Source organism: Rhincodon typus, chromosome 5 (genome assembly GCF_021869965.1).
Source record: "Rhincodon typus isolate 14 chromosome 5, sRhiTyp1.1, whole genome shotgun sequence".
Classification (NCBI taxonomy): domain Eukaryota; kingdom Metazoa; phylum Chordata; class Chondrichthyes; order Orectolobiformes; family Rhincodontidae; genus Rhincodon; species Rhincodon typus.
Window position 1 is genome coordinate 24,333,105 of NC_063336.1, and position 22,064 is coordinate 24,355,168.

The window sequence follows — 22,064 nt, forward strand, 5'->3', positions numbered from 1 at the left end:
ACAATACTCTCTGGTCCTAGACTCTCAGGAGGGGAAACATTTCATTTACAGCAACATGTTTCATACAATCCCTACGAAAATTAAACCCTAGTTTCCCTCTGTACATTGGTAATGAATAGTTTGGGGCTGATTTCTTGTGTATCTAATGTGGTTCCACCCTGGTTGAGATGTTGCTGTTGAAGGAAGGTGGCTGAGCACCAGACAAACAAGTTCCAGGCCCCAAAAACAAATCATGTCAAAAACCCCCAAAGGGATGAGCAAAGATTAATGCTTCATATCAGTGAAGTGTCAGAGAATGGGACTGACTGGTGGAGCTGGGTAGGAAGAATACACAGTAACTACCCCATGAAGCTTTTCCATGAATTAACCATAGAATAGAAACAGAGACCCACAGAGCAGTCCTTATGGCCACCCACCTTGGCACATCACCAACAAAAAGCTTAAAAGTGAAAATTAAAGTAAAAAAACTGAAATGTGTTGTGACTTTTCAAAATTGTGAATTTGAAAAATGTCATTTCAGATGCTTTTTAAACAAAGTATTTTGTTTATATTTCCTTGGGATTACATTCACTTTATAATTTGCTTCACCTGGAAAGAGCATGTTAATAAGATAAGTTCATGCAGAAAGTTACTCCTCCTACATCATAATCATATCACTTTTACACTTTGATTATTTATTTCTTAAAACCAAAATATAAAAATAAGAGATATATAATTTATTTGAATGGATGGGGAGTTCCCTTTGTACACAGTGTGTAGTTGAAACAAACACACGACTATTAACTATCCTTATGAAGGGTCTTTGGACCCACTGCCTGCCTTACTCTCAGGAAACTGTTAGAGGTTCAACATTTGCAATGTTTCCCCTGATGATACAGTGTGTCAACTGGCATTGATTTCTCTGCAGTGAGAACCTGCTCGATTTGACTCCAATCCTGGGCAGAGTCCGACAAAACTCAGTGAAGGAGCCAACGGGACATTTTTAGAAGATTACTGATCATATTGACTAACTGAAAACTGTAATCCATTGTAAAGACAACCGCTACCAGACATACAGAATGCTGAATGGTGACCAAGACTGGATGTTGGAAGGTTGTGAGAATTTGTGGGGCCTTCACACTCAGCAATAGACAATAGAGAAATGAGAAAGCTGGCAATTTTTAAGAACACAAAAAAAAATCCAACTGCAACAGCCACAAGTTGTTCCAGCACTTTCAAAGCTCTCTCTCTCTTTTTTTCTCTCTCTCTCTATGCACATGCATGCACAGCTCTTAACACTTTACACCAGAACCCAATCCTATGCTGTCAAAGTATGTGCTGGTCACCCAACTGAGTGCTCAACAATCTGTACTACTGAGGTTGGCTGACATCATCAAGGCAACATCTCTTACCCATCTCTGGTTGCCCTGAAGAAATTAAAGGTCAGCCTGGAAGCAGCAAGATGAAGCTTGGAATTACTTCCATTGTCTTTATTTTCCCTGGTGCTAGTCTGCAAATTACCAGATTCTTTTTTAAAAAGAAAACTTTCACAGCTAGTCTTGATGAGTTATTACTCTGCGTTGTTGTAGCTGCCAAGTTACAGCCATAATATCAACAAAACCACATTCCTAATATGAAAATAAAGCCATTAGATCACTCAACCTTATCCTCTTATATCAATCTCACCTCAATGTGACTATTCCAATGATCTCTGATGGTCCCCTGCCTAACATGTCCTAACTTGTATCAAATTCTTTCACCCACCACTATTGCCATCAGCTCCTGGTCTGTCAATTATACAATCCTCATTCCGTGTTCAAACCCCTCCAGAATCTTAACCCCACACCTCCACCCAATACTATCTCTGTAACCCTCTATGGTCCTACAATCCTGTCTATGATATCTGTGGTTCCTCACCTCTGCCTCTTTTGTGGCTTCATCCAAGTGTTTCCACAATAAATCAACCCATATGCTATCCAAACCCAAACTACCCATCTCTCACCGGACTTAGCTGTAACCCTTGGTATAAGCTTCGGATGCAATGATATAATTCAGGACTCTGCCTCATGGTGGCAAAAAGGCAATTCCATTCAAATTCACTCTGCAAGAGTTTCACACAGATATATCCAGGAATGTCTTGTTAAGTGGGTACGCTAGGGCTAAAATGATGGCCCGTACAGCATTCAGCGTGATGCACTTACTTAGCTTAGTCATCTGAAGATCCCGAGAGGCTGGGATTTTAAGGCGTTCTGCAAACTCGCTGCTGTACCAGACTAGTAACTCTTCGTTGGCCGGGATGGGCTTCACTGTGTAGAAGTAGATGTCCATCCCATTCTGACAAGCTGCCAGGCACTGCTCCTGCTTCCAATGGGCTGGATTCACATATCGCATCCAGTTACTTTTGCTCTCATCAAACCCGTCGACAAAGTGATGTAAGTTACCATTGGAGTACACCTGAAATGCATTTGGAGAAAGGCAGAGATTTAAAATTAAACGTACAAATGCAGATCTCTTCCATCCCATCAAAATATGAACACATTTAGCCAGATAAGTGGAGCAATAGTCTTTGGTGCTAACTAATAAATAATTACGAATGAATTTCAATATGGCCATTGGAATAGTCAAGAATACCTCAAAAGTTACCTTCTCTATTTGTTCGCACTTCTTTTATCTATTTTTACAATACAGGTTTGGTGATGTATTCTGATTTCAATATGGGAACAAGCCCTGTCTTGCTGCATGTGTGATTAGCTTGTAAGGACAGGTGGATGCTAGCACCCCGGCTTCTGTTCTGACTGTGCTTTTATGTACACACACTGTGTTGAGTCACCTGAAGTCCTGACGTCAAAGTGTACTCAAATTGAATCTGAGGCCTCCATTTTCCTGCCGCCCCCTCTCTGAGTGCTACGGCTATGCAAATCTCTTTCAGTTTCGTTGAGAGATGTTTGCTTGTGGTACTCAGCTCCACAGATGACCTGGGGAGGGAACTCGCACAGCAATCACCTGCCACAGCAGGACCGGCAGCTGTGTGGAAGCAGATCAAAGTGTTGACCTTCGCAGAATGTTCCTTCCCGCCGCAATTACCTTGCACTTCACTCCTGTAGATCCTGCTTACCATCTTTTGAAATACTCATTACTTTCCTATTTATCTTGCTTATATATAAACGTATCCTGCAAAATCAACTAGGCTCATCAAGTGTGGGCGAGAAGGGGTTGGGGGCGGGGATGGTCAGTAGAACCACATGTGGGTTTTTTTTGATATGAACCCACTTTACAGCTTGCGGTGTATTTGTTATGAGAAACTGGAGCAGCAGAAGTAGTGCAGAGTGATGTGTGAACAAGTATGTTTTCAGGTTTTTGTTTGGTCTGTAGAGCTTTCTCAAACTTCCAGGAATGGATGACTCTGCTGCTTCCATTACGAGGCACTTTGTGTGTGTTCGAAATTAACTTCCGACTGAGTTTCCATTGTATCATTTACTGTACAGTTTTCAAAAAATGTAACTGAGACATAGGCTCCAATGTCATCAGTGCAGCCCTCTTTCAAATCTTATTTCCACAGTGTGATGACACAGGAAAGAGAGACAAAAAAAAAGTAACATTTACATCTCATGGCTAAACCAATTTCTGGTAATTAGTAATATATTTTGCAATCTTGGCTAACTGCAGTTATGCTTACCACAAATTTAGTATTAAGGCCAAACCCCAAGACCCAAATGACTAAAGATTCAAAACAAGCTCAAGATGGTCTAGAAATGGTTTGATTATTTAATTGGTATAGGTTAGAGACGTCTACAAAATTCATAAATGACTACCTCTTGCATGTTTGAAAAGAATACTAACTCAGCTCTGAAACAATCATTTACGGCAGCTTTGACTGTACAAGGTGAAGTTATGGAGGCTGACATTAAGCTGGAGCTGTATGCCCTGCACTTAAACTGTCTTCGGCAGCACAAGGCACAACTGCTTTACATATGAAAGCTTGTGAGTAAAATCTGCCAAATTCTGTGCTAAAAAAAACTCCCAAACACCAGCCTTACACCTCACCTCCAACTTACTCTGGAATTACATAGAAATTACAACAAGGAAAGAGGCTGAGTTACTAACTGTGGCAATCTTTTCCACAATCTCAAAACGAACCTTGTGAAAATGCAACTCCTGTGCCTTTGATCTAAATAGCCTATATTTAATGCTATATCCATACCTGCTTATCCTATACTATTCAAGCATTCAAAACCATTTCTATCTATCCTGTTGTACTCCTTCATAAGTTATCATTTCAAACGCTGTGAGATTGGCCTGTCATCTCTAATATACTAATAATAGCCCAATGATAATAAGGGTGGCACTAGATTGCTACCAAGAAAAAGATGTATAAGCTACCTTTAACTGCAGTCAGTTCCAAAGCTCATAGATGTCAAATAGGATGGAGAAAGAATCCCGTTTCTTGTCAGGTTAACTTTATAAATCATTAAAAGTGTAAATATGGGAACAGAAGTATGTCATTCAATATGATCCTGACTAATCTTGTACCTCCATTCTCCTGCATTACTCCAACATCGTTTAATTTCCACAGCAATCAAGAATCTGGAGGAGCACATGAACATGCGACAGACAGAGCCATGTGATCCTACAACCAATGAAATCAGAGCTAGGCTCAGCATTCCTGTCACATCCATTCAGTTATGGTGGTTGTCAGCTAGACAACTAACAGGTGGAGGAAGGTCCACAAGTATCCCCATCCACATTGACCGGGACAGCACAGCACATCAGTACAAAGGCTGAAGCATTTTCAACCATATTCAATCAGAAGGGCTAAGTAGATGATTCACCTCAGTCTCCTCCTATGGTCCCCAACAACACAGATTCCAATCTTTAGTAAATTTGATTCACTCCATGAATCAAGAAATGGCTTAATGACTGGATATTACAATGCCTGTAGGTTCTGACAACATTCCAACAATAGTACAGAAGACTGATATTCCAGAATTTGCCACTCCTCTGTCTGTGCTGTTGCAGCACAGCTACAAAACTGGCATCTTCCCAGCATGGTGGAAAATTGCCAGATTTGTCATGTCGATAAATAAAAAGGACAAATCCAACTCAGCTAATACCAGTGTACTTCCAATCATCAGCAAAGTGATGGAAGGAGTCATTGACAATGCCATCAAGTGGTAGTTATACAGTAATAAACTGCTCACTGATGCTCAGTTTGGGGTTCTGACAAAGCCACACATCTCCTGACCCCATTAATGCCTTAGTCTGAACATGGACAAAAGAGCTTGATCTCAAGAGGTGAGGTGAGAGTGACTGCCCTTGACATTAAGGCAGTAATTGACCCATTGTAGAAACTGCAAGAACTGCAGGCAATGCATTCATAGCCAGCAGAAAGGAACACAGTGATGATTCTTGGAGGCCAACCATCTCAGACTCAAGATTCCTAAAGGCCAATCACAAACAATTGGAAAACAAACCCTGAAAAACCAAATATCTCAACTTCACACTTGCACTTCACGCACCTCCTCCCCACTCCCTATCCCTCCTGCCCCACACCTTCTCCACATACCATCTGTGGGAGGGAGTGTGCTGGATCGGAAGAAAGTCATGTTTGACCTTGAGGGACAGGCTAAGAAGATGGGTATTCCAGTCTGATTTCTGGTCAATCGCAATCCTAAGCACATTAATAAATTGGGATGGGGATGTGGAATTGTATTCTGTGATAGCCATTGGTTGAATATGTAGCCCAAAGGAAGATGGTTACAGCTATTGGAGCACAATCATTTCAAGGGCAGAACTGCCATAAATCCTCAAGATAGTGCATCATCTTCGGCTGCTTCATCAATGACCTTTCCTCCATCATTGGTTCAGAAGTGGGGATGTACAGTGATGACACCCATCTTCAGAAGGAGAGAATCTAACCATGTTCCCCCGACCTTCAATGATATGCCAGCTGTGGGGAGAACTGGACTTGCCAGATCGGTACAGTAGCTACATGGACAGGTCAGAAGGTAGCAACTCTGAGATGACCATCTCACCACCTGATTCCCAAGGCTTGTCCACCATCTATAAGGAGTACAATGAAATACTCCCTACTTGCTTGAATGGTGTCATATAATATTCAAGAAACTCAACACTATTGAGGAAAACAGGACTACTGACAATCCTCTCCAAGCCTCAGACTGTCCTAACTTGGAATTGTATTGCTGATACTTCACAATCATTGTGTCAAAATCCTGGAATGCCCTTCCAAACTGCAATCTGAATGGTTCCAAGAAGGTCGCCACCTTTTTCAGAGCTATTAGCAATAGGTGATAAAAGCTGGCCCCGTCAATGATGTCTATATCCCATGAACAAATTAAAAAAAGAAAAAAACATGTTCATCATGGACCATTTTGTGATTGCATTACCATATGGAGCTCAGGTTTGTAATTAGATATCTGTGACCTGAGGGCTGAAATCTATGCTGACACAAAAGGGTACATGTATGTGTACATGAGTATGTTTGAGTGTGTGAACTTGTGTGCGTGTATATATATGCACGTCTGTGTATTTGCATGCATATATGTGTGTATATACATGCGTGTGTGCATGTGTGTATGCATGTATGTGCATATATGCGTGTATGTGCGTATATGTATGTGTGTTTATGTGTGTATGTGCATATATGTGTGTATGTGTGTATATGTGTGTATGTGCTTATATGTGTGAACGTGTGTTGCTGGTTGGAGAATGAGCGACGGGCTTTGGATTATAACAGAGAATATAGATTTATTGGGATTTTGTTGAGATTTCTGCTGATTAATTTGGTTTTAATCTGCAATAAACTTGTGGCTGGATTTAATTTCTCATCATCAAAAGATAGGAAAAGGACAAGAAGAAATGCCATCACTCAAGAAATAACAGAGTCTCTAGAGGGAAGTGAAAGAGGCCAGTAACTAAAATCCTCTACTTTCTGATGAATCTTAGAGGTTACAGAAGGATGAAAGCAAACAATTATGAAAAGCAGGTTTGACAAGCCTAAGGCACTGTGGTGAATATCCTGAATATAATATGGATTGGTTTCCATGGCAGAAGGATGACAACAGCAGCATCACAATATTTTTTTTATTGTGCCTTGACTCCTTTCCGAATGACATGAAGATTGACTGGGTGGTTAATAGTGAGCTAGAAGGTCTTAGGTTACAGAATGATATAAATGGATTGATCAAATGGGTAGATCAGTGGCAGATAGAACTTAATCCTGCTAAGTGTGAGGTGCACTTTGGCAGAAGTAACAAGAAGTAACAAGACACAGGGTACTCAATGAATGACAGGTCCGTAGAAAGTTCAGAGGAACAGAGGGATCTTGGGTTACTTGACAGCAAAGGTTAATAGAGTGGTAAAGAAGGTAAACGGGACATTTGCCTGTATCAGTTGCGGCATGGATTAAGAGTAGAGAGGTTATGTTAGAATTATACAGGATTTTGGTTAGGCCTCAGCTTGAGTACAGTGTGCAATTCTGGTTATCGCACTATAGAAAGGATGTGATTGCACTGGAAGGTGTGCAGAGGAGATTCACCAGAATGTTGTCTGGGATGGAACAGTTTAGCTTTGAGAAAGGTTGTTTTCTTTAGAGCAGGGAGGGCTGAAAGGGGACCTGATTGAGGTATATAAGATTACAAAGGAAACGGACAAGTAGATAGCCACTGTTAATCCTAGATGAAGGGACAATAACAAGGGGGTTGTAATTTTAAGGTAAAGGACAGAAGGTTGAGAGGGGATTTGAGAAAAAATATTTTCACCCAGAAGGTGGTGGAAATCTGGAATACACTGCCTGCGGGGAGTAATTGAGGCAGAAAGTGTCATAACCTTTAAAAAGTACTTGGATGAGCACTTGAGCTGTCATAACATTCAAGGTTACAGGCTGGAAAGTGGGACCAGTGTAGTTTTAGAATAGTATTTGTTAGATGCAGACTTGTGGGCTGAAGGACCTCTTCTGTATTGTACGGTTCAATGATCCTTGATGTGTAATTGGCTGCCATGCTCTCCCCAACATTTCGGGGAGGATATCAGAGGCCTGTTCAGGTGCAGCTGAGGCCTATGCAGCTGCCTCAAGAGCTGCCTCTACATCTTGACCCAAAGAAGCTGATTACAGGCTAGGAAAATGAATAAGTACTGACTCTCCAGTCTGTCAGTGAAGTAGTTGCTCCAATATATGAAGGATCACACACGCCAAACAACTGAGGACAATGTCAACACATCCTTGGTGACCTTTTTAAATCAGCCTGCCCTTACTGATAATCGAGAGTGAGTGAAGAGTAAGTAGAATTAGAAAAAAACAGGATTTTGCATCAACTGGTTCTAATTAGCTCTCTGTCAAAATGTGAACTTGATTTGCCTCCAAGCAAGAGCTGAATCGTTTCCTTTTCTGTAAGAAATTCTGTGTTCCAACACTGGGGTCAAGAATGATTGAAATTGGTTCATCACTAGCACGATTTTACCCTCAGCATTCCTAAATTCTGAGAGAAAGACACTTACTCAGCTCATTTACAGCGTGTACTCCCACTGAGTACATATATGGTATTTCACAGGAACTTCATTGCTGCCCTCATACACATACAGCTACCAATGTTAAACAGGAAGTGACAAACTTTTTCAGCAGTATTCATTTAGCGAACTTAGAATTGCATCAGCAGATTTTTTTTTCCGACTTACCCTCCAAAAGTATTTTCGGTTTGCATTTTTGGGGACGGTCTCAATGGTGTAGATCTCACCCACCAGTGGTCCAAAGCGTGTCCCTTTGGGAATGTATTCTGCGCTCATTACTCCCAGCACCTATGGGACACCGTGCCATAAATCAATGAGTGAGAAGACACTCAACCAAACATTTCACTGCCTGATTAAAATAAGCAAAAGTTTTAATGTATTTGTCGCTGATGTTTTGTTTCTTATATACCATATTCCTATAACACATTTTTAACAACTCAGCAATCAGCTTCCCCTTCACAAATCATCCCAACATAGATTTCAGAACGTATCATAGTAATATACATTTTCATCTTAAAATACATTCCTTAAATCTTAACGTTCTATAATATCTTCCTTAGGTGTGAAAGAGTTCTCCTCAATAATATTTAATTATTGGAAGAAGGTTGGGGAAGTGGTGGGTGGTGTTGGGGTTGGGGGAGTGCAGACATCTGGCAGGTGGCACTATGGGATAAGAATACCAGACTCTGTAGGCCACTCAAGTTCTGACATTCAAATATGTTGCAGCTTCTGTATGGAACAGTCAACAAAAATGAGACTAGACCACAGTTCCGCCTTCAAAATCCACATGCCCCACCACCCATGTGTTCATGGACAAAAGGTACACGGGGACACCACCATCTGCAGCCTGCCCCCCAAGCCTCTCACAATCCTGACTTGGAAATAAAGCACCATTAAGAAGCAGTGATGGCCTAGACTATTAATCCAAAGACCCAGATAATGTTCTGAAGATCCAGGTTCAAATCCTGCCATGGCAGATGGTGGAATTTGAATTCAATAAAAAATATCTGGAATTAAGCGTCTAATGATGACCATGAATCCATTGTTGGAAAAACCCATCTGGTTCACTAATGCCCTTCAGGGTCTGGCCAACATGTGACCCCAGGCCCACAGCAATGTTGTTGACTCTTAAACAGCTCACTGGGCAATTAGGGATGGGCAATAAATACTGGCCCTCGGTGTTGACGCCCTCATCCCATAAATGAATAAAAAAAGTCACTCGGTGGAAATCCTGGGACTCCCTCCTTAACACCACTGTTCGTGTACCTACACTGCATGAACTGCAGAGCTTGGAGAAGGCAGTTCAATACTAATGACTCAGCCAGAGGCACCTACATCCTGTGAACCAATTTTAAACAGTTTTCTTAAACAAATCAGCATGGTCTGCTCCGATCTGCTTTGGTGTTTATTTGTGTTTCTCACAAGCTTATTCCAGTTATTAGAAACTGCAAGCTAAACGTTACTAAATGAACAGTCCGATGACAGCTCAAATCTTGGGTTCTCATCAGGTATGAAGTATCCATTGATTCGGGAGCAGTGACTCGACTATACCTTTCCAGTGCACAATGCCAAGGTATGGAACTGCCTCATCCGTTTCACTAGCACTGCATGGGCCAACAGCTCAGTTGGCTGGACAATTGGTTTGTGAAGCAGTGTGATGCCAACAACATGGGTTCAATTGCTGCACTGGCTGAGGTTACCATGAAGGATTCTCCTTCTCAATGTCTTCCCCCTCACCTGAGACATGGTGACCCTCAGTTTAAATTGCCACCAGTCATCTCTCTCTATTGAGTGAGCAACCCTTATAGTCTCGTAAGACTGTGGTGATTTGACTTGATCAACGCTGCACAATCACTGTACAACACCTCAACTCACAGTTCTTTAAGTCAAAATAATGTTTCAATTCATTTCCCTCAAACTCTAATTTTATCCTTTAGCCATCCTAACAGCATGAGTGAAATATGCTTTGTCAGAATGAAAGTGGTAACGTAAGTTTACTGAGATTAGAAACTTGATGCTCTAACTGCGAAGGTACAAATTCATGATCGTCTGTACTGACCCACCTCAGGATTTTCTTGACAACATAAAGAATATTGAATTGAACAACTCAGAGACTTCAAGTAACTGAACTGCATGTGGGCAAATAAGGAGAGGAGTAAAAACATAACAAAGCAGAAAATATCAAATAGATGGAATGTGATTGAAAATAATTGGTTTCCTCTTTTATGTTATTTTGAATGATAGATCAGGCAGCCAGCTTTTTATCTGTACTCTAAAGAGGTGGTATCCTGATATTAAGAACTGCATGTATACACTGAGTTGGTAAGAGTTAAATACAGTGAGATAGATTTTCCTGTCCTTGTGTCTGGATGTGTTGGTTAGTCTAGGGCCAAGAAATGGGAAGGAAGTGAGGAACGCAGAAGTGCACACTCCTGAGAAACCCACTGATTATTCATCGATTCATTTAGATGTATTCAAATCTTGACGTGCCTACAGCCGTGGGCTCCTCTGCATCTGGTTTTCATAAGTGATCTGATATTCCCAGAGCAAGAGAATAAAACAACAAACACAGACCTGGGTCACATTTTTCATTGTGTTTGAGAAGAAGGCTCGCCGCTACCTTCTCCAGGCAACGAGGGATGCTCACATCCAAAGTATGAGCTGCTGCAGGGCAGCTATAGTCTGCTACAGAAGTTCTAGATCAGTGTGAAAAGTCCCACTGTCAGAGAAGCAAACTGACACATGTGGCTCTGTCTCTGTGGAGTTTGAGGCCCCAATTTTCAAAAGATCCAAACCCTCGCCTGGTGCTCACTTTTGCAAGTGTGTGAGCACCACTGGTCTGTAATTTGGCACGTGTTAGGGCCCACAGGAGAGGTTAGAGTGAAAACTACAATTCTTACAGTCAATACATTCCCACTTGTTTTCAGATTAGCCATCTTTTATGACAAGTAACTGGTCCTGACCTTTTACCTCTCCTCAAGGTCGTATAGTCAAAAACATAAAATTATGCTACCTGCAAAAACTATGACATTTACTGGAAGGGCTGGATGAGAGGAGATGGAATTTCCACTGCTCCAGGCAGAGATTTCATTGTGTTTGTACTTGCTGATTAGATTTAAGCAGACGCTGGGTCCACTCTGATCCCTAATTGCCAGTGTAAATGGTGGCAATGCTGAAGGTCAGTACAGCACGCTCAAGCCACACATGCACCTGCAATATCACTTCTTGCCTTTACGCACCTCAACAGTGTTCCACATTATTGTTGCGCACTTTCATTTCAAACTTGTGACATCCCAGCTATTTCTTCGTGTTAAGCATTTCTTACTGAAACTAGCCAGCCGGCTGAAGTTTTACTTCCACATTGTGGGTTCTCGCCTCTACATCTGTGCATCATCATCAACACCATCATAACGCATCCTGACACAAGATCATGCTTAAATTCAATCCAAAAAGCTTAGTCAACCTTCCTTGGGTTGATAATGTCAAGAAAATAGAAATGTTTATATTTTTAACACTTTTTTGGAAAGTAATATGATAAATGACAATGACTTGTTTTAAAGAGTAATGTTAGGAATCCTCTTGTTTTGCTACTTGCTACAGTATTTGTGTTTTTTTTGGTGGGTGACACCTGTATAACCAAGAGATAGTTGTGAGAAAGACAAAGTCTAAAAATCACTTCAGAAACAGAGCCTGAAACCAACTGCTGGGAGCGAGGCTTGTCGAGATAAACTCAATTTAGAATGACTGCAGTCATCTTCTGTGCAGCATCACTTATGTAATCTTGGTTCTTGAAGAAATGAAAAAGAAGCATTCTGGTCACACCAGTAACTGATTTCACAGTGGAACGGGCACAGGTCTCTCCTTCTCAATCTCTCTCTCTTTCTGTCAGAAGTCACACAACACCAGGTTCATTTGAAATCAGACAAGCTTTTGGAGCGCAGCCCTTCATCAGGTGCAGTGAGAGAGCAGAGCACACAGACTCGGAGTTTATAGGCAGAGAGATCAAAAGATCATACAAATGGTGCGAGTGGAGTGTCAGATGATAAGTCACTGCAGGTCACCAAGAGTGTTAGACGGTGAGTAAAGTGTCAACAGCTGAATAACGAGCGAAGGGATAACCTATAATCCAATTAAGTGTGGCAGAAAAAATTAAAAATAAGAATAAGATGGTGCAGGAGACAAACTAAATGACTAGAATAACATGATAGGTATAAGAGTCGCATGCTGAGAGTCTAACCAAAGTAATAAGTAATTCAAAAACTGTACAAACTAATTAGGGTAGAGAGATCCTAACAATTTATCAAGATGATGCTGTCAAACAGGACAGTAAGGAAGGTTTTACAGATACAGAACAGCATGGTGGGGTCACCTGTAGAATGACATCAACCAAGGTCACGGTTGAGGTCATTTTCATTGGTAGGAACTTGGCTATCAGTCTCTGCTCAGTGATTATGTGTTGTTGTGTATCTTGAAGGCTGCCTTGGAGGATGCTTACCCAAAGATTGGAGGCTGAATGCCCTTGACTGCTGAAGTGTTCCCCGACTGGGAGGGAACATTCCTGTCTGGCCATTGTTACACAGTTTCCATGCACCCGTTGTTGTAGTGTCTGCATGGTCTCACCAGTATACCATGCCTCAGGGCATCCTTGCCTGCAGCGCATGAGATAGACAACGTTGGTCAAGTCACATGAGTATCTGCTGTGTACGTGGCGGGTGGTGTTCCCACATGTGATGGTAGTGTTCATGTTGATGATCTGACATGTCTTGCAGAGGTTCCCATGGCAAAGTTGTGTGGTGTCATGGTCGAAATTGTCCTCACGAATGGGTAGCTTGCTGTGAACAATATTCAGCTGTTGACACTTTACTCACCATCTAACACTCTTGGTCACTTGCAGAGACTTATCATCTGACACTCCACTCACACCAGATGTATGATCTTTTGCCCTTGAGCTCTCTGCCTATAAACGCTGTATCTGCGTGCTCTGCTCTCTCACTGTACCTGATGAAGGGGCTGAGCTCGAAAAGCTTGTGTGATTTCAAGTAAACCTCTTGGACTACAATCTGGTGTTGTGTGACTTCTGACTTTGTCCACCCCAGTCCAACACTGGCACTTCCATATCATTTCTCTGTCCAAGTGCAGTTCTGCCTTGCTGCGAAAAGAACTTGGAAAACTCTTGTTTTTGTTCATTCTCCAACGTGCCCCATCCTGCAGGAGGAACGTGTTTTCCATGAGTTGAGTCACTCCAGTGCCCCCAACAGCCTTTTGGCACAACATCCAGATGTTAGCTTTCCATGAATGGATCTAGCTGTTTAGTGTCAGCCAGTTTTTTTTTTGAGAAATGACGGTGTTCACAGACTGCTGAATGTGATCGTCTCCTTTCTGACAGGGGTCACTGACCAGCAATCACATGTGGTGGGTGATCTGATTTAATTCTCGCCTGCTCCATCTCAGAGAAGGGAGTAGGAGTGAGGAGAGCTGAAGTGAATCGCACTAACCCACTATCCCCTAGCTGATATCAAATAGCCTACCATTAACCAGTATCACACTGGGGATCTCCCCGACTCTTATGAAGCGATTATATACCAGGCTGACCATATACATAGTGAGTGCGCAGAATAGTTTCAATTTCCCTTGCTGATAAAAAGAACTTCTCCAATCTCGTGCCCGTTTCAAATTTGAAAATTTACTTTTGATGTCAGGACCAAAGATATGGTTGCTAAATCTTCTGATGATTTGAAGACAGCAGGGAAAGAAGTTGTGATGAGGATAAGGACTGTGCACTGGGGTATAGATAGATCAAGGGAGTGTGCCATGATCTAGCAAAGTTTGAAAAATTGTGAAATTGTCCATTTTGGCAGGAAAAATTTAAAAAAAAGAAGCACATTATTTAAATTATCAGAGATTGCAGAGCCCTGAGATGTGGTCCCACATGCAAGGAACTGGAAAAGCTAATTGAATGTTAGCGTTTATTGTGAGAGGAATTGAGTACAAAAGTAAGGAAGTTATACTCCAGCTATACAGACCACAACTGGAGTACAGTGTGCAGCATTGATCATCTTATTTAAGGAAGGATGTAAATGCACAGGAAGCTAGTCACAGAATGCCTACTAGACTAACACCTGGAATCGGGATTATATTTTACCAGGGAAAGTTGGACTGTATCCACCAGAGTTTAGAGAGTTAGAGGCAACTTTACTGAAGCATATAAGATCCTGTGGGCTCTTGCCTGGGTGAATGTGAAAAGGAAGTTTTCTCTGATGGGAGAATCTAGAATTAGGGGTTAGTGTTTAAAAGTAAGGAGTCTTCCATTTAAAACAGAGATTAGGATTTTTTTTTCTCAAAGGGGATTTGGAGCTTTCTTCCTCAAAAACAGGTGGAAGCAGTCAACGAATATTTTGAAAGGCAAAGGTAGTTAGATTCTTGATAAAGCAAGGAGTGAAGAGTTATGAGGTACAACAGGAATGCAGAATTACTGGATCTGGCCGATCTTATTGAATGGTGGAGCAGGCTCAAGGGGCTGAGTGACCTACTTTTGCTTCCATTTTGGATGTTTATATGTATTCACCATTGAAGCTGCTTAGTCAGTTGATACATGAACTGAACCTAGAACATGTTGCCCTGCCCCCTTCCTTTTCCGAACATCAGTGCGCAGCCTGAAAGGCAACACTAAAAGGTGGCTGTTTAAAATCAACTGAACCTAGCTTTCAACTCCACATTAGGCCAGTCCTGACAGCTGTCCCTGAAAAATCCAGTGCTGCTGACCACAGTCCCAATGTATCATGATGGGGCAGGGTGGTGTCTGTCAAGTATAAACACAACGTGGATAACAGGTAGAAAGCGTTGACACTTTCATGCTTCAAATCTCCTCCTGCAGAAGCCATTCCTCTTGATGGTTTATGGTAACCCTGACCCTTCTCCCAACATGGAGCATCTATCTATGTCAGAGGGGTAGGTCAGTGAAGACATCCTGCCCATGTCTGTCTCACAGACAAAAAACAGACCAGCCAAGTCTTCATTAACTCAATTTACTTTAATTATTTACATAGGGAAAAACTTCCAAGTTATTAATTAAATGTCTGCAAAGTAAATGGTGATTACAGTGTACAAGTTAGTGATATGTAGGTACATTTTCTTAAAAATTGCAGGCTTTTCAAAAGGGCTCTTTCAAATTACACTGGTGTTATTCAGAGATCAGAAGTTTCAACGCTTTTTTATTCTTTTTTTTCATAAAGAGCAACCTCGCCCACGCATTTGAGAGGGGTGGGAGGAAAGAGAAAGGAAGGAGTAGAAATTCTCCCTATGACTTGGTAGAAAATGTCGGTTATGATGCCCATTTTTGTAACTGTAACATTGAATGAATGCACAGACCCAGGATAAACAACCTTCTGCTGGTTTCCCTTCCCCTTTAAAGTTACAGGGGGATTCACCTTGCCCCTCACCCTGACCTCCCTTAGCTCTGTGAAACTGCTTCTTCTCTCCGTGTCCATCTCTCCCATCCCAGATAACTCCACAGCTCACGTCTTTCTAAAAAGAAGGCCAGACTGTGACAGTTAAAAGGATACAGTGTACTTCACTCAATAGCAAATAAAGTTTGTATGAGAGAGAGAGAGGAAGCCTTGCAGCCTCAGCCTTGCCTCACTCGCATTACTTCAGGTGTACTGGGTAGGGGCAGTTGGCGCTCTAGGCTGCCCACAGGCACAGGCCCTTGAGAAGGTAAAGCACACCCTTTGCAAAACTGCACCCCAAAGGGAGTTTACATTAGCTGTTCCATTCACTTCAAAATTTCATCCCTTTCTCTTTCTCTCATGATCACATTGTGGAGTGTAAAACTCTCATGTTGAAAGGATGGATTCACCTCTCCAAATGGACATGGGCAAGCTACCAAAATATTGTCCGCTTATAAACATCAGAGCAGCATAAATATAAATCCTGTTCTAGATTCACAATGCCTATATGATGTTGGCAGAGGGTATATGCATCGTTTTCATGTTTTGCTGTTTCTCAAACACATGGAAATGCATTTAAAGATCAATCAGTCCTGTTAAATGTCCTTCACAGCACAGGAACTGCTTTAAGTTATTCTGCTGAGAAACGATTCAATGCCTCAAGGTAACTCTATGACTGTACGCAACAGCCAAATATAAAGTATTTCAGGATAAGCTAAATCAGCTAAATCCTGTTTCAAATGAATTGCTTTGCATGTAACACCAAAAAAAAGTGTCAAAAGTAGTCAAATGAGTTTGACTTGTACGCACAACATGCACACACCCACTTCAGCGATGATCTGTTTTGAGTGTAAACTTATGAACCTGACTTAAAAAAAGCTGGTCAGAGAGCACACCACACTGCAGCTCTGACCTATTGCATTCTCTGATAAATCACTACAGTTAAATATCTCTGCTGTCTTTACACTTCCTGCAAGTGCTGAAAGAGCCGAGGAGCACTTCAAGTAAACTGTGGGAATCAAGGATGTTGTTCAGCCTGCTATTACCAACAGGGAAATGTGCCATTAATATCGCGATAATTTCTCCCTGTGCTCCAGTACACATAGAATGTGATCCACATGTTTCACTCACTGCTTAAATCATAGGTATCCATCAGAACTAAAGCTGAACATTCAGCACATTCTGCCAGTACCAGCTCTTTGCTGTATCAATCTTTAACTGATCTCCCTGCCCTGCTCTCTGCCCGTAGCCCTGCCGTTTTCTCCACTTCCAACTTTATCTACTTTTTCTTTAAAAGATGCAATGGTATTTGTCTCAAATAAGGCAGAGCATTCCATCCTTCTTAATTACTTCCCACACACCGAAGTTTATGATTATTTTAAACTGATGGTCCCTTGTCCTTATTTCCCTACCGGGTGAAATGACTTCTTGATTAAATATCTCAGCCTTCATTGTTCCTGCAGATATTGACCAGTGTCTCCAATTTGTCTGCATAGCTAGTGTGTCTCATCCCTGCTTTTATCAAGATTTTAAATTCTGTTGATATTTGTTACTCATATTTTGCTTGCTGTTATACACATACATTGCATTATCCACTATTTCACACATAAGTTCTATATGTAAATATACACACAGCTTCATTTTTCATCTCAACTGCAAACAATGCACCCACAGCATTTCCCGATATTACAACTGCTGAACATTATCTTCTGTTACATGCAGAGGAACATGCACACAACTCTAGATGATAGATGGCTATACGCCATTATATACACAAGACGCGCAGGAGTTTATCGGTAGCAGAATTTTACATCCTATACAAGTTTAGAACTTAATTTACCAACAATCACAAGATCTACTTTCAAACACACGTGCATCCATGGACACACACGGTTGACACTTCTACTCTACAGCTTTTTGTTCTATGCAATAGAATACACTGACTCAATTAATTATATATAATACCTAGTATGTATATATATATATATAATGTTACATATATACACATATATAAAAAAACACATCAGCTGCCTGTCATAGATTAATGAGACAAAGCACTTACTGACCACCCACAAACTACTGGAGTGCACTGTTTAAAAAATGCATTGTGTTAACATATCAATGAATTAACACCGTGACACGTTAAATTAATGAGATATTCTAGCAGAAAGGAGCTGGTACCTTTTCAAAATAATTTGGAAATGTCTCAAGTGCACTTTGGTTTCCTCACCTTACAGTGGCATATAAACACATTGCCATATTGTCGGATGCGCTTATGAATAAGTGAATTCCCTGCAATTTCTGATGACACTTTCCACAGAATACTTAACAACTGTTTTCCCCTTGTTTGATTTCAGATTTAACAACTTTAGAGTTGGAAGGTTAAGGAGGCAGTTGAGTATGAAAATCAACAAGTACTTTGGATCAGACACTCAGAAGCATTTACTGAGTACCATTATTACAGGAAAATGCAAAACATTTGAAGAAAAATATCAGTCTTACCTCATTTGAGTGACATGCATACTTGAACTTCAGGTTTCGGGGCAGGGATGCTTGAGCATGTGTTAGATCACTGTCAGTCGTGGGCTCCCAGGACTGGTCATTTACAATGTAGGTGCAGTTCTCTTCAAATTCAGCCTCTGTCCACTGGGTCATGTCCACATCTTCCACGTCCATTTTCATCCCCACCCCCCCCCCCCCCCCACACGTGTGCAGATGCTGTCTCGCTCTCTTCTTTCCTCAGGCTTCAGAAGCGACAATCCAAACTACCTTGTGTGGAAGCCTATGTGTGGAAGGGGCTGGCAGGGAGGTGGAGAAAAGAAAAAGTACATGTTTTTTAATTTTGATTGTCCACATTCTGTGGTTTCCTCTGAGACAGTGTGTGTGACTAATGGAGCAGACTGGGGCACTTTTGCCATAGTTCTAGCTGTTGAAAGTACTTGAGTAATCATCAAAGCAGTCTGTAACTAACATGTTTGGTCGTCTCACATGCTGTAATCTTGTCTGGAACAAAGCCACGAAAGGAATATTGACGGTAAAGTTGAGAGGGTGGGTAAACTTCAAATTTGAAGTAAGCATACGAGTATCTCCCTGGCTTGGGCACCTCATCTTCTCTCTCTCTTCCTCCCTCCCTCCTTCTACATCCCCCTTCCACCCCCACCGCACACAAACACATTCACAGCCCCTATCACAGGAAGTCTTTCGCCAGGATTCCAAGTGGACTTTAGGTCATGGCCAAGCGCCCATGGTGGGGGGGGGGGGGGGGAGGTGGAGAGGAACGTTGGGGGTGGGAGCATTGGAAAATCTGTTTCAGAAAGTATCACAAACAAGCAGAGGAAAAGGAAGGAGCTGCTGTCTGCATCGGAGAGTTAAATATGGAACAGTGTGCGACAGCAGCGGAACCTGCTACGCTTTCCAAATGGGGAAGCTCCAACTTTCCCAGCGCAATCCAGAGGAGCAAACAACATCCCAAGAAACAACCTGCCGTGACGTCTCCTCATCCTCTGGGTAGACAGAAGTTTTGCCTCTTGGCAGCATCAGCACAGCAAACCTGTCACCAGCAACAACCAAATATCACTGATCCCGGACTTTTGACTTAAGTTTTAAAAAGTTTTTAACAAAAGCAACGACCTGCGATTTATTGAAAATGGGCCTGAGGCTTTGGCTTCAAAATATCAAGTACTAAATGATGCACTCAAATGATTAGATTTAAATAGTTGTTCCATCTCCTAAGATAAATTTTAAATATCCTAGGAAGCATTTACTAAAATGACTTGGGGGTAAAATTCCGCAATGCTACAAACGTGCCAACGATCAGAAATGAAATTATTGGCTTTTGAAGAAAGCAGCGAAATAGCTGTTTCAAATAAATAAAGAGGAAAAAGACATGGGAATAAGGACAGAAAGAGATGCAAATACACACTTCCAGAGAGACAGAATGCAGGAATAGAGCGAGGGAGAGAGATTCAAAAGACAAAGAAAGTATTTTAAAAAAGGGAACAGAAAGAACAACACTAGAATTAAGAGTTCAGCCAATGTTGTTAACAATTGTTTGCCATTAGTACTCACTGGCACTGTCAGCTTTGTACTGGAGGACAAACACACTTGCAGATATCAGACTGCACTGCTCCTCTGACAGGTGCCGGGCTCATGCCTCTTGCGAATACTTGATTGTTGCAGTGAAACTTTCAGTCAGTACAAACCAAAGTGACTCTTCCTTTCTCCTCCCTCTTTCAAGTTTCCTATTAATAACTTAATCTGATGATTCACTTGCCAAGAGTTTGCTGTCGAGACCTGCTGGTTGTGGGGCGGGATCTGTACCTGGACACACATCAACAGCACAGCAGCCAATAACAAATTAATGTAAAATGCAATTCTTGAGGTGTGTTTGGAAAGACAAGTCCAACTGAGCAGGCAGCTTTTCCAGATGTAATGCTCTTTTCACATAAATAAGTCAGCGTGCCAACCAGGTACGTGATAAGTCCTTTCAATTGAACTATGTTTTTCCTGACTGAGAAGCACACAAAAGAACCAAAGTAAACTCCCGCAACTCCTTTTCCTATTAATCCATTTCCTGGTCTTAACTCTGTCAGTGCCAGCACATACTGAACACATTTGTCTTGTAAGAATTACCAGAAATGACTTGGAAATAGGAAGAAGCCTCTGAGGTTTTGCAATTGGTCTACATACAAATTAGCTTTGTAAATAGTCCTGAGTCACCCAAACATTAAACACGTACACATAGCTCTGGCTTAAGCTAGTCTCCTGACTAAAGGGGGTTAACTGGAACTACAAGAAGCTGTTACGACACAACAGAAAGAGAATGCTCACTGTTAAAAAGAAATGTAATATAAAGTACTTATACCCAGGAAGGGAAAACAAGAAAGGATAGCGCTGGAGGGTTCTGGGGGTGGGGTAAAGGTGGGGTTGGTGGGGTGGTTGGCAGAGGAAAAGAAATGGTAAGATTGCTAACCTCATCAGATAAACAGTTGAGTGCAGCAGAGATGCTCCTGTGGGACATGGAGAGGTTGAAGTGATTTTACTCAGTCTTTAAGCCCCATGTCATTCTCTACCTCCTCTCTGCCTCAATTACTGGGCTGTAGGAAGGACGTCCTGTGATGAAGACACAATGCCCCATTTGTTTACTATTGGGAATGTGGACCTACATTCCTGCTTCTCCTTACAAAACAAACCAGACACTTCACTTCCTTCACCATCCCTGTCCTCCTAACAGCAACACTGATAACACACTTCCATATGTGGCCATAAAGATGCAGTCTGTCAGCCAGCGTTGAAACAGACTTTCTCTCTCTCTCTCTCTGTCTCCCCAGCTCCCTCGCATCTCGAATGAAAATTTCAAATTATCTTCATCAATTCGCAGTTCACAAGGCATTATTACTTTTGCTGATTTATACCAAGTCTGCAGTAGTTTATGAATCGCTGCATGGTCACAGTGAGCTGAAGAGATCCCCCAGTAGGTCCTTTGATGGCTATCAGTGTCGTTCACAAACTGACAGATGTCACACAGGCTTCAGCCTCCGAAGTGTACACTGGCTAACAGCTATCTCGAAAAGAGATCATCTGTGTGCAGGAAAGAGTATTTAAAAAGAAAGCAAAGTGGGGGTGGGGGAAAGGAGGTGGCTGTGGAGACAGAGGTGGTGGGGGCGGGAGGCAGTGGTGTGTATGACAGTAGACCAGGGACTCCCTCTCTCTGCTTGTATTTCTCACACATCTACACACACCCGGAGCCCTACGAGATCATTCACAACATCTCTCTGCTAGTCACTTCCTGGAAATCAGGCTGTCTCTACAGTAAATGATGACTTAACATTGCCAACATTTGCTGGTATGTTCTTTTTGTTGTTGCTCGCAGCCTGGCTGTGATAAAGCAGGATTCTACTTAAAAACCGCACAGCGGTTTCAACACTGCTCAGATGTGTTTTTTTTTGTTCAATCCATCAACCAGCGAGAGAAGTTCTCTCTGAAATGCAGTTGCGTGGAATCCAGCTTGAAAGAGAGAGAGATTTTTTTAAAAGAAAGAAAATGCACAAATTGTGACCACAATAGGTTTGGGTGATTTTTATAGAAGTATAAATGAAAAAGAACGGTAAAGGCTAG

General features: G+C 41.8%; 1 protein-coding gene across 4 annotated transcripts in view; it reads right to left on the reverse strand.

Annotated features, from left to right (window-relative positions):
- prdm1a (PR domain containing 1a, with ZNF domain) overlaps positions 1–21,504 on the reverse strand; it is a 35,459-nt gene extending 13,955 nt beyond the window's left edge. Inside the window, exons 1-4 of one of the 4 annotated variants that reach the window (XM_020533799.2) lie at positions 21,362–21,504; positions 18,450–18,745; positions 8,671–8,790; positions 2,181–2,433 (exon numbers count right to left, since the gene is read on the reverse strand). In XM_020533799.2, the coding sequence (XP_020389388.1) occupies positions 2,181–2,433; positions 8,671–8,790; positions 18,450–18,629 (553 nt within the window). In that variant the 5' untranslated portion in view covers positions 18,630–18,745; positions 21,362–21,504. The other 3 variants (XM_020533797.2, XM_020533798.2, XM_020533800.2) reach the window with 3 other exon arrangements.
- Between the last annotated feature and the right edge of the window lie 560 nt (positions 21,505–22,064).